Source organism: Manacus vitellinus, unplaced genomic scaffold (genome assembly GCF_001715985.3).
Source record: "Manacus vitellinus isolate BGI_N305 unplaced genomic scaffold, ASM171598v3 scaffold_11_pilon, whole genome shotgun sequence".
Lineage (NCBI taxonomy): Eukaryota > Metazoa > Chordata > Aves > Passeriformes > Pipridae > Manacus > Manacus vitellinus.
This window is the reverse complement of record NW_021938895.1, coordinates 2,323,821-2,335,374: the sequence shown is the minus strand read 5'-3', so window position 1 is coordinate 2,335,374 and position 11,554 is coordinate 2,323,821. Positions and strand designations below refer to the sequence as shown.

Below are 11,554 nucleotides of genomic sequence, written 5' to 3'. Positions count from 1 at the left end.
GCCGCCGCGCCGCTGCGCCCGGGGCGGTGCCGGAGCCTGACCCGCTGCTCCGCGGGCCGCAGGTAATGGGGGAACGGCCCCGGAGAGGGGGTGCTGGTGGTGGGTGGGGGTTCCTGGGCGTCCTCCAGCCCGGCTCTGACACGAAGGTTCTGGGGGGCTGCGAGGGGGGCGGCGGCCTGGGCTCGGCATTCGCGAGTGCTGAGCTCCGGCGGCCGCGAGCGCGGCCCGCGGTGTCTGTCCGTCTGTCCGTCCCTGTGGCAGCTCCTGACATGGGCAGACCGGTGGCTTTGTCCCCCCAGAGCCCCTCGGGTCCCCAGGGCTTTGTGCTGCGGAGTTCTGGAGAGACCCGCGTCAGTAGATGGGTTTAGATTGTATCCAGGGAAGACAGGTATAGGAAGGCCTTAGGGGAAAAAAAAATAACAACAAACCACCCATCATTTATTATCTATTAAAAGCGTGCAATTGAGGAATTAGAATAATAGAATCATAGGTCACATTGAGATCATTAATTGTGTAAAGTTCAGAAGTAAAGACTTGGTTTTGCTTGAGAGGACTTAAATCCGTATTTCCCCAAGGGAAATTGAAGAGCTACATTTAATTTGGCAGATGGGGTTCAGATGGACACAGAAGCATGTTCTCCCTTCCTTCTTTCATGTTCAGCTGGAAGAAATCCTCTGTCGGGAGAAACTGGGAGGTTCTGTAGCCTTTGGGTCTGTGCTGTTTGCTGAAAGGGGAATTACGTCTCTGAAGTGTCAGTGTATTCTTAACAGAACTCAAGGCCTGGATTTTAATTTTGGGAGGCACACAAGCTTGGTGTAACATTTGACTGCCTGCAGTTCTTAAAATCCTAGAATCACAGAATGCTTTGGTTTGGAAGGGACCGTAAAGCTCATCTAGTTTCAACCTCTTGCCATGGGAATGGACACCTTCCACTAGACCAGGTTGCTCCAAGTCCTGTCCAGCCTGGCTGAGAACAATTCCAGGGATGGGGGAAACCACAACCTCTCTGGGCAGTCAGCAGTGCTTGTGCTGTTTTCAAGCGTAAATGTATATATGAGAGAGAGATTGAGGAGAATCAGAGGAACTGGGGAATTGGAGTGGTAAAACTTCCCATGGAATATATCTTGTATTCTACCAAAATGACAGATCCTATTCCGTCACTGCAGTGGTATTCAGATGCTTGTTACAGTATAACTTTTTATATTAACTAGGATAGTTATGTACTCTGAATATAAAGATGATTTTATTCATTGCAAAATCACTGTTTTCCAGCTGAATTTTGGTAGTGCCTTGTCTCAGAGGATTGCTGAATAATGGGAACCTAAAGGGAACTGTGTGGAGTATCGGTGCAAGATTGTATTGAGGAATATCTGGTCTTGTGGTTAAATGATGCTGTTGAGCAAGAAGTGGGGAATATAAGCATGAAATTTTAGGTCAGTTACAGACAGGGAAGTCCCATGTGAGGATTCTTACAGCAATCTTGCTTTGACAAGATAACTGAGTTTTGAACAAGAAGGTGTTTGGGAAGGGCAGAAGGAAACTGGGGCAGGGGAGCACAACCCAATACAATATGAAATTATGTGTCCTATTATGTCATGCTGTTAATTAAGGAATTCCAGTCATAGGTAGGAGTCAATACCCTTGAGTCGTATGAACAGAATTAAAATCACAGAATGGTTTAGGTTGGAAGGGGCCTTAAAGGCCCTCTAGTTCCAACACCCTGCCATGGGCAGGTTGCCATTAGACCAGGGTCCATTAGACCAGGTTGCTCCAAGCCCTGTCCAGCCTGGCTGAGAACAATTCCAGGGATGGGGCATCTTCAGCTCCTCTGGGCAACCTGTGCCAGAATATCATCACTCTCACAGTAAAGAATTTCTTCCTAATATCTGATCTAACCCTGCCCTCTGTCAGTTTAAAGCCATTCCCCCTTGTCCTGCCAGTCCATGCTCTTGTAAAATACATAAGATATAAGTACATAAGGAATATTTTAGCTACTCATTCTTAAAACTAAGTTATGACTTTAACAAAACATGTTAATACAAACAAACCTTCTGTCTCTGCTCAGCAGATGCCATGTTGCCTCAGAAGATATCTTCCAGAATAGCCATGAGCTGTTATTGGAAAGTCCTGGGAATTTTATTACTGTTTCTTCAAAGTGTGCTGTCTCTCCAGCCCAGAGTGCTGCTGGTATCTTTTGATGGATTTCGATGGGATTACATCTATAAAGTCTCAACTCCCAATTTCCATTATGCCATGGAGAACGGGGTTCATGTCAAGCAGGTCACCAATGTGTTCATAACAAAAACGTACCCCAACCATTACACCCTGGTGACTGGTCTCTACGCAGAGAGCCACGGCATCGTCGCTAATGAGATGTACGATCCTGTTCTGAATGAAACCTTCTCTCTGACCAAAATGAATACCTATAACCCCAAGTTCTGGGAAGAGGCCAGCCCGATATGGATAACGAACCAGAGGAAAGGACACAAATCCGGCGCAGCCATGTGGCCTGGAACAGACGTGAAAATACACGGAGTGTTGCCCACACATTATATGCCCTACAATGAAACCGTTCCCTTTGAAGACAGAGTTGCCAAGCTTATTGAGTGGTTTACATCAGAAGAACCCATAAACTTTGGTCTCCTGTACTGGGAACAGCCTGATGAAATGGGACATTTTCTGGGCCCAGACAACCCACTTATGGGACCGGTAATTAGTGATATCGACAACAAACTGGGATATCTCATCTCCAGGCTGAAGGCGGCGAAGCTGTGGGGTGTGATAAATGTCATCATCACCAGTGATCACGGGATGTCAGAGTTGTCCTCAGAGAGGGTCATTGAGCTTGATCAGTATGTGGACAGAGACCTCTATAAAGTCATTGACCATTCTCCCGCAGTAGCCATTTTACCAAAAGAAGGTAGGAGCTACAGCAGTAAAATTGTCTGAAGAGATACTTAAGTATCCAAACTTGATAGACATCATTCCCTAACTGAAGTGGCGGTAGCAGCACTGATGCCAGCAGGACATCAGCCTTGAACAAGGAGTACTTGCAGGATCACTTCTTTATTCTTTTTGCTAGCTCAGTCAAAAGCCTGGATTAATTTTCTGAAATGAAAAGGGAGCAAATCTATCTTTTGTTGAGTAATGTTGCCAAAGATCCTTCAGTTTTTGTGAGAAGTAGGATAATATAATGGCATTATCAAGGCTGAATGGTGTTCTAGATAGATAACACCTGAATGTTACATATCTTGCCTTTCATCAAGGTGCTGAAGCCATAGTGGAAGAATTATATTTCTAACTCAAACAGAGTTAAACTGAGACCAGATGGGGAGCTTTGATAAAAAGAAAGCTTGTGTTGGCTATCTGATTAGCTGCCAGCTATTGTTTTTTCACTAGTTATTTTCCCCTGTTATGCTGAACAGCCATCCACTTATATTCATACTGTTTTTATTTTGATGATGAGCAAGAATATTGTTGGAATCAAAATCTGAAGTCTGGTTGCAGTCATTGAAGGGTTGCTGAAGTGTCAGCTGATGTTTAGTGTCACTAATGCAGAGGTGCTGCTCTTTATTTTGATGATCAAGTGTTATAACTATTTGGTGCAAATGTGTTAACCTGGAAAATAGCAACCCTGTCCACACAAAAAAATGCTGATTTGGAAGTTGAGTTTTAAGGTGGCCTTCTGAAAAGGAATTTTTTAAGAATTCTATAAAATTTGCATCACTAATGGATAGTGTTCTGTATTTAAATGTCTCAGTAGGGAGGGTATGTTGCAGACTTTTATGTGCAAACAAATGTCTCTTGTCATTTTTAGTTTGAGGAATACTTCAGACTAAATTGCTGTATGTCCAAACTGAGATCATTGCTGCATGAGCACACTCGGGTGCTTGTAGCTGGGTGCTGTTTCCCTCAGTGGTGATAAAAAAGCCAAGTTTGGGAGCTCCATCCTCATAGGGACAACATGGTTGAGTAGGACGTTCTCATTAGCAAGTAAAAAAGCTGTAAACGTAAACTTTGGTGCTGAAACGTCCTTGATGCAGTAAATGAGAACTTGAAGACGTGTAACTTGATTCTCCTGTCTGCTGAATGCTGAGAAGAAACAGTATCTAGGCAGCAATTAGAGGACAGAATAGTAAAAAAGCCATTTCAGTGGATTTCAGAAATAGCTTGGATTTGGTTTTGGCCAGAGATTCAGGTATTTATTACATTACCAGTAAACAAGAATTGAGTTTTGAGCACAGCTAAAATTCCTTCCTTCTGTGTTAGCAGCTATGATTTTTACTATAAAACAATGAGTTTCACTGTCAGTTAAGCTATGAACTAACATACACTTAAGTACAAAACACTGATTCTTCACCTGTTTGTTGTTCCATTTGTCTTGCTTAAGCCAAGGGAATGGTAAAACTTAGTGAGGCATTGGGGAAAACTTTGAATGCTTAAAAATGCAGCAATTTCTTTTAGTTTAACGGGCTGCATATTTCTTCCCCGAGAGATGGATTAAAGCCATTATTTAACCATGCTGGTGTATTACAGTGTGTGGGGAAGTAATAATACGTTCACAAAGAAGGTACCTGTAGCACAGCTGCTGATGCTGGCTTTTTTCCTTGCATTTGAGATAAATAATTAAAATAATTAATTTAGTGTAAAATCATAGTTTGCTGTATTTGGGGCTTCTTCTCCCTGCCATCCCATATAGAAAAGTGGCATAACAATATTAACATTATTACTAGTATAGTCCTAGAAATGCTAGATTGGAGTCCCTTGTTGCTGTAACTCTCTCTATCATATCTGCATTTTTGCTGTCTCATCTTGACCTCTATTGTGTTTCTCAAGTTTTTATGCCAGTTTGAGATAAGAAACATTATACATTAATGGATTTCCAGTTTTCCTTCACAATTTCTATACTGGATTCTAGGAACTCAGGGGGAAAATGAACACGTTTTCTTTAGAGACATTGGGCACCTCCTCCCAACCTTTTTTCCCTGAGGTACATTCCAAACTCCACGTAGGCTGTAAATGGTCACTGAGATGGGCCTGCAGACACACTGTGCCCAATCCAGTGGGGCAGCTGAGTGCACAAAGTGCTCAGCTGAGGGATTTGGTATTTCACATAAGTCTGCTGTATGCACTGCATAGCCCTCAGCAGGAATCTTTCCTCAAATGGAGGGGAAGGATTGAAGAAATTTGCTCAAGTGCCAATTCCTGAACTTGTTTTTGTGCTTCTGTCTCTGTGTTCTGGTTCCTCCTGTCTGTGCACTGATGTTCCAGCCTGTCCAACTGGTTGTGGCTCTTAAGTGACTTTTACTGGAAAGACAAGCTCAGAAACTGGAAATAAGCAAATAAAGAATTGGGGGTGGGAAAAGCTTATTTATTCAGTGGTAGTACAGGGCTTGAGGGTTTGCACTCACTGTGACTAAGGAAAGGAAAGAAGCAGGCACTGGGAATACAGAGGAGTAGCTCGTGCTGTTGGCTGTTGTTGAATACAGTTGGCTGACAGTTCTAGACCAAAAGTTCCACCTTCATCTGCCATTCCAGCCTGTCCCTTGGTGTGCTTGTCATGTGTTCCCTGCTCGAGATGATTCAGCAGTGCCAAGAAACAAAGTGGCTTCTCTCTTTCCCCTTTTAAAGGAAAGCAGCTAACAATGAGACTGCTTTGAAATTAAAAAAAATAATAAAAAGTGTCACTTGTCATCACAGCCAACTGGGGGACAGACAGAATATGGCCTGAATGCCCTTATTACCTCATGAACAGGTTTAGGAGCTATCTTCTTGCTTTCAGGCTTTGCATGGAGCTAGGAGGGGTTGATTCCTTTTCCATGGAATTTAACTGAATGCCTTCTAGCTCATTCCTGTGAGAAGCTGACATTCTGACAACTATGAAATGAGGGATTTTTCTAAAATTAGCAGGGCACTTATTGCTTGGGAACAGGCTGTGAAGTCTGGTGTCAGGTGGGATCTTACCGTGAATGATCCTCTGGATTTCTCACAGTAACATATGTGCACACATTGTCTCCTACAGCTATAATTAACTTCATGAATTATACTAAATTCACTTGACTGAGGAAGTGCATTTTGTCCTCTTCTTTCAGCTATATTTAAACTACTGATTAGTTCAGTAAACATATTGGTATGTTTAATTTTTGTCTTTTGTCTCTTATGTTTATTTGAAGGCAAACTGGATGAAGTATATGAAGCTTTGGCCAACGCTCATCCCAACATGACTGTATATAAAAAGGAGCAGATTCCAGATAGATTTCATTACAAACACAACAGTAAAATTCAGCCCATTTTAGCAGTGGCTGATAACGGATGGGAAATTGTACATAATAAGTCTGATGTTTTTCTGGGTAAGTATCTTGCCTTTATGGTGGTTTGCTGTGTCTTTCTAGTCAGGAACCTTACGTGGTACTTTCTCTCCCAGTCTCAACCTATGTTCATTTTTTATTTTTCTTTAAGACTGGGAGGGAAAACTGAATTGTGTAGAATTTCTGGTTTTTTCCCCTGGTGGGATGGGAAGCACCCTACTATTAGGGGAGGAGAATCTGCACTTAGTGTTTCTTTAAACATTAGACTTTCTGAGATAAGATCAGTCACATGTTTTAGTGGCCTCATACTTGAGGTCTTTCAGGATGTAGCAAACTGACAAGCACTTCCTGAGAGATTAAAAAAGAAAGTTGTAACTGAATTTGTTGAGTAGAGGGTGAATAGGGTTGTTTTATCACGTACTACTTATTTACTGGAGAAGGTTGGGTTGGAAATACAAAAACGTTTTCTGAAAGTCCTCAGCTTTTGTGCGTGCTACACTTACAGTAACCTCGCTCTATTGCTACAAAGAGTCTTTGTTTCTGCATACCAGTGTTTTTTGCTTGTCTTAGAGGATAAAATGCATTCTAGGTGATATGGAGGAATAATAACCCCAAGACTTTTAAGTTCCTTACTTCAGGGTTTTGAGATTTATTATAGATAGAATGGAGACAGTAAACTGTAACTTTTTGGTTACATAGGAGGAAAAATACAGGTGTCATGTGGTCTGTGTTTGTTTCTTAATTGAAAACCTTCTAAACTTTGCTGCAGGTTATGACTCTGAAGAGCATCACCTGCAAGACGTAACAAGTTTGTCAGTAGGTGCTGAGAGCAGCTTCTCATGCCTGTGTGTTCTGCATGTTCAGGGTTTTTAGTACCCCTGTTGGGAAGGGGCACTGGAGACCCAGTAGTGAGGTCTCTTCCTTGTTGTTGAGTTGATAGTGCACAAAATTGGACAAAGTGTCAAACTTGGAGTCAAATGGACAATCTATCTCTACATATTTTTTTTTTTTCTCTAAGAGATCTGGGCCAGTTGCAAAGTTGGAGTTTTTCCTTGAGAAAAATCAAGGAAAGTTGGCTATAGGTAGCGTGTCATTGACAGTGGTTACTGCCATGTGAGCTTACCTTTTTTTCCTAGCTCTTTTTATTTTTTTTTCAAATAGCACTCTCCATTGTTGGTTTTTTTAAAGCCATTTTCTCTTTGTAGTTCTGAGACTTCATATTTGCTAGGAGACAAATGGATCAAAAGAATTCTTCTAAACCTTTGCAAGAATAACTGATGGCTGTGCCTTTTCTGCATTCTGCTAATTCTAGGAAAGGGTTGCTTGTTTTGCAGCTTCAGAATACTGACCTTTCTCTATCTTTTATTTCAAGTTGGTAACCACGGGTATGACAACATCATACCAGAAATGCATCCCATTTTTGTGGCAGTTGGGCCTGCTTTCAGAAAGAATGTCACCAAAGAAGCCATGAATGCTACAGACTTGTACCCCTTGCTGTGTCATCTGCTTCGTATTGACCCTCTGCCAAACAACGGCTCCTTCAACTCCGTGAAAGACATCCTTGCTGAAGTTCCTGGAGCCTTTGGAGCAGACACCTGTTCCACAGTCATAGGAGTCTTCTTGGGCAGCTTGCTTGTTCTGGTTTTTACTGCAGTTTTTGTTAAGCATTTTGTCCTTGCCCAAGGAAATTCCATGCACATCCTACACACTGAAGTTGCCCAGCCACTGCTGCAAGATCATTAACACTTGGGATTGTTTCCTGTCTGAAGCTTGAAATAAGCTTATACAGAGAAAATAAGTAATAAGAGATGGATCAGCATAAATATCTGAAGTAAAAGGAGGTGGATGTTGATCCATTGGTACTCTGGGGCACGTACAGACCAGGGATGCAGAGAAAGAGCATGTTCCTGTTTCACCCTGCAGCCACTTCATCTTCCAGGCGTCAAAGATATTGTAGGTAAACCTGGAAAGCTGTTTATATATGTAGACATGTAGTAACAACAGACCTCAAATACCTTATTATAGCTATTTTTAGATAAATAACATCAACTGAGGTGCATTTCACAGACTATTAAATGGTGATTTCATTTCCCACCCTCTTTTTTTTTTTTTTTTTTTTTTTTTTTTTTTTTTGTTCCTTGAGAGGTTTTTTGAGTCTCTTCAATTCTAACAAGTCACTGAATGGGACTAAACTTCTTTGTTGTTTTTTTTTAACTTCCCTGACCAAGGAAGCTCTTAGTCACCATTACAGACAGTTTAGTGGGTTAAATCCTGTGGAAAACAACATAATTGTTCAGCTAGGTCACGAGTGCTAAGTCTCTACATTTAGAATTAGGCATATTTCTTCAAACTACTCTGTTAATTGTAACCCCAGAATATGAATCTAAGTGGTGTTGCCTTTAGCAATCAGTATTAAACTGCTTGATTCTTAATTCTAAAAAAATATTATTTTGGTAAATACAGGTCTTTACCATTTTAAGTACGATTTTAAGTAAACTTAGGTCTTCATGTTTTCTGTTTCCTGTACACTGGACTAAATTTTCTAGAAGTTCCATGCAGCTGGCAGGATAAAGACACTTAAAAGCACCACACCTGTATATCCAAATGGAGTCTTCTATATTTCTGTGATAAGAAGGTTCTTTCAGACTAAGGGAGATGAATCAGTTAAGGAACATGGATATTCAGGCTGGTTTCAGAGTTCTGTTCCTGGGTGTTCATTTAATCTGTTATCAGAGACTCTTTGTTACTGCGAGTTTGACTTGTGTCTTGTGCTTTATCTGCTGTGCCTGGTGGACCTTAGAATTGGATAAGCAGGATTCGAGTTGCAATTTATGGAGCAGCCATATAAATCTTAAGCCATATATGCTCTTAAAACTGAACAAGCACACTTTAATATTAGAAAAAAAGGTGTAAGACTGGAGTTTGTTCTTCTGGAGGAAAGCCTCTGTCAGGGAAAAATATTAATTCTGAGTCAACAAAGCTACATATTATTCTGATCCTTTTGTGTGTGGCAATAAATCTTGCTAGTGTAGTTGTGGGGTTTTTCTGTGAGCTCACTTAAATGGTAGGTGAGAAGCTGCTGACTAAGGTTTGTGTGAAAAACATGGTCTGAAGTGAGAAAAGTTGTCTCATTGTCAGAGTTTTCCCCTTCTCCCTCTGTGAGATAGTATTTCTCATCACTTTGATGCTGAGTACAATGCCTGAAGGAGAAAGAAACTTTTAAAATTCATGCAGAAATAGCAAACTGAGTATTTTTAAGTGCAATTTATAGCTGTGTCCACAGCCCCCAGCAGAGGGCAAGGATGGGAACACCTCGGCTTTGGTTGTGCTCTGCCGAGGAAACAGTGTGACTGACAGTCAGTACTGCAAGGGGAGGGTTTGGAGTACAAAACTCGTTTTGCTGGACTAAATTCCAGACTTAATGATGATCTGTTGGGTTCCTCTGTAATGGCAGGGACATTTGCTTAGCACCAAGCCCAACCTGTCTTGCAGACAGATGTGGACGTTTCCAGAGGCCACACCTGGGTTCAGCAAATGCTTGAGAGGGAAGGCAGTGAAATAATCCAATTTAAGGGATATGCTGAAACTTTAGCTGTAATGGTAGCTTTAGGAAGGCAGGAAACATGCAGATCTGTTTGGAGACAGCTCTCAGTTTGGGAGATATATGTGAAATCTTGTGAACTTATCTGACTCAGTGCTGTTGCTATGCTGTGAACTGTCTTTTTTTCTTAAAGAAAAAAAGAAAATTGCCATTTTCTTAAGAAAACACTGAAGGAAAAGGTCTGTAAAGCTGATTCTTAGTAGAGCTGGCCATTAGCTATGTCTTAGTGTGTGTTTAAGGAAAGATCTACAGGCTTGGATAAGGCAATAACAGTGGCAGTTGGAGATGCCATAACCCTCTCTTGTATTTACTGCAATTATGCACTTTGGAACATGCTGCTTTAATAGAAATTCCTCTTACTGCAGCAATTTCATAGCAGTAATCATGGCATATGTGAAAATAACTGAGTTGTAATCTCAGAGTTGTTCATTAACCCCCCACTTTAATTGTGGCAGGTGTAGTTCTATCAGCCAAAGTAAATCTTGATTTTAAGGAGGGGCCAGAGTTGGTCAGTGTTGTTCAGTCATCCTGGACTTAGATTTACCTGCCCAAATATGCAACAAGGGAAAAGCAGTAAGTTTCCTGCAACAAAGGCTTTGGGAACAATAATACTGAAAATAATTTGGGGACATGGATGTGAGAATTGTGTGTGTCATTGTTCTGTATTGCACTGTGAGGCCCTTCTTTGAGGAGGGTAAAATAAAACTTTGTAAAAAAAAAAACAGAAGGGAATCTTGTAGCATTTGGGTATTTCAGTTTAGGGCTAAACACTTCCTTTGTTCTTTGGAGTATATATAGGTACCTTTTGGGTAGTTCCTTGTTAGTATATTTGCCCAGCTGGTGTCAAACACTGTTTTAAGTTGGGTGTGAGCTTAATGGAATTGAAAGCACAGATGATGAAAGCACAGCAATTTTTTCTCTGATGTGACATTTTGTCAGACTATCTTTCTGGGTAGGGAGGACATGGGATTTGGTTTTTGTGTATATGATACTTTCTATGATGTGCAAACAAGTTTATTGGAAACTGGATTTGAGTACACTGTGTACTGCTTGTAACTTAAGCTTGGAAACCAAGACTGATGCATGATGTTGTGCTTCATTACTGACCTGTGAAGCGTACAGATGTCAAATGTTTTCTTTATTTCTTCATGTTTGGAACTGCTGGAGTTGAAATACATCTTTGCTGTAGTCCTACCAAGCATGGAGTGCTGGTTTCATTTAAAAACACTTCTGGGAAACAAACCTGAAGGGGAGGGAGTGACTGGGGGAGAATGGCCTTAATTCTCGCATCCCAAATATTGGACTCTGCATAGTCTATGCCTTTATTAAGAATAACTGGAAGTATGACAGAACTTAGGAATTTTAAGTGAAAGTTCTTTTATAATAGATCTCATTTCCCCCCTTGCTGCTGTATATGGAAAAACCAGCTATCAGTTACCAATGGTGGGAATACAGTTTCTTTTACCAAAAAAAATCTTCCAGACTTTCTTGGTAAAGAGCTGCAATAATGCTGCTACAAGAAATGCAGTCTCAAGAAAAATAATAATTAAAAAAAGGCAGAAAAATCAGATTCATAAAATTGTTTAGGTTGGTAAGGACTTCTACAGTAAGGGTCCAACCATCAACCCAGCACTGCCAAGCCTGT

General features: G+C 41.1%; 1 protein-coding gene across 2 annotated transcripts; it reads left to right on the top strand.

Annotated features, from left to right (window-relative positions):
• On the top strand, positions 1-11,107 carry ENPP5 (ectonucleotide pyrophosphatase/phosphodiesterase family member 5). 2 transcript variants are annotated; one of them, XM_018088751.2, is made up of 4 exons: positions 1-62; positions 2,069-2,920; positions 6,174-6,350; positions 7,681-11,107. In XM_018088751.2, exons 2-4 carry the CDS (start codon positions 2,074-2,076, stop codon positions 8,049-8,051), a joined length of 1,395 nt encoding a protein of 464 aa, XP_017944240.1. In that variant the 5' UTR covers positions 1-62; positions 2,069-2,073; the 3' UTR covers positions 8,052-11,107. The 2 variants fall into 2 exon arrangements, with proteins under 2 accessions (XP_017944240.1, XP_017944241.1); XM_018088752.2 differs by having other exon boundaries at positions 8-62; positions 2,066-2,920.
• The last annotated feature ends 447 nt before the right edge of the window (positions 11,108-11,554 follow it).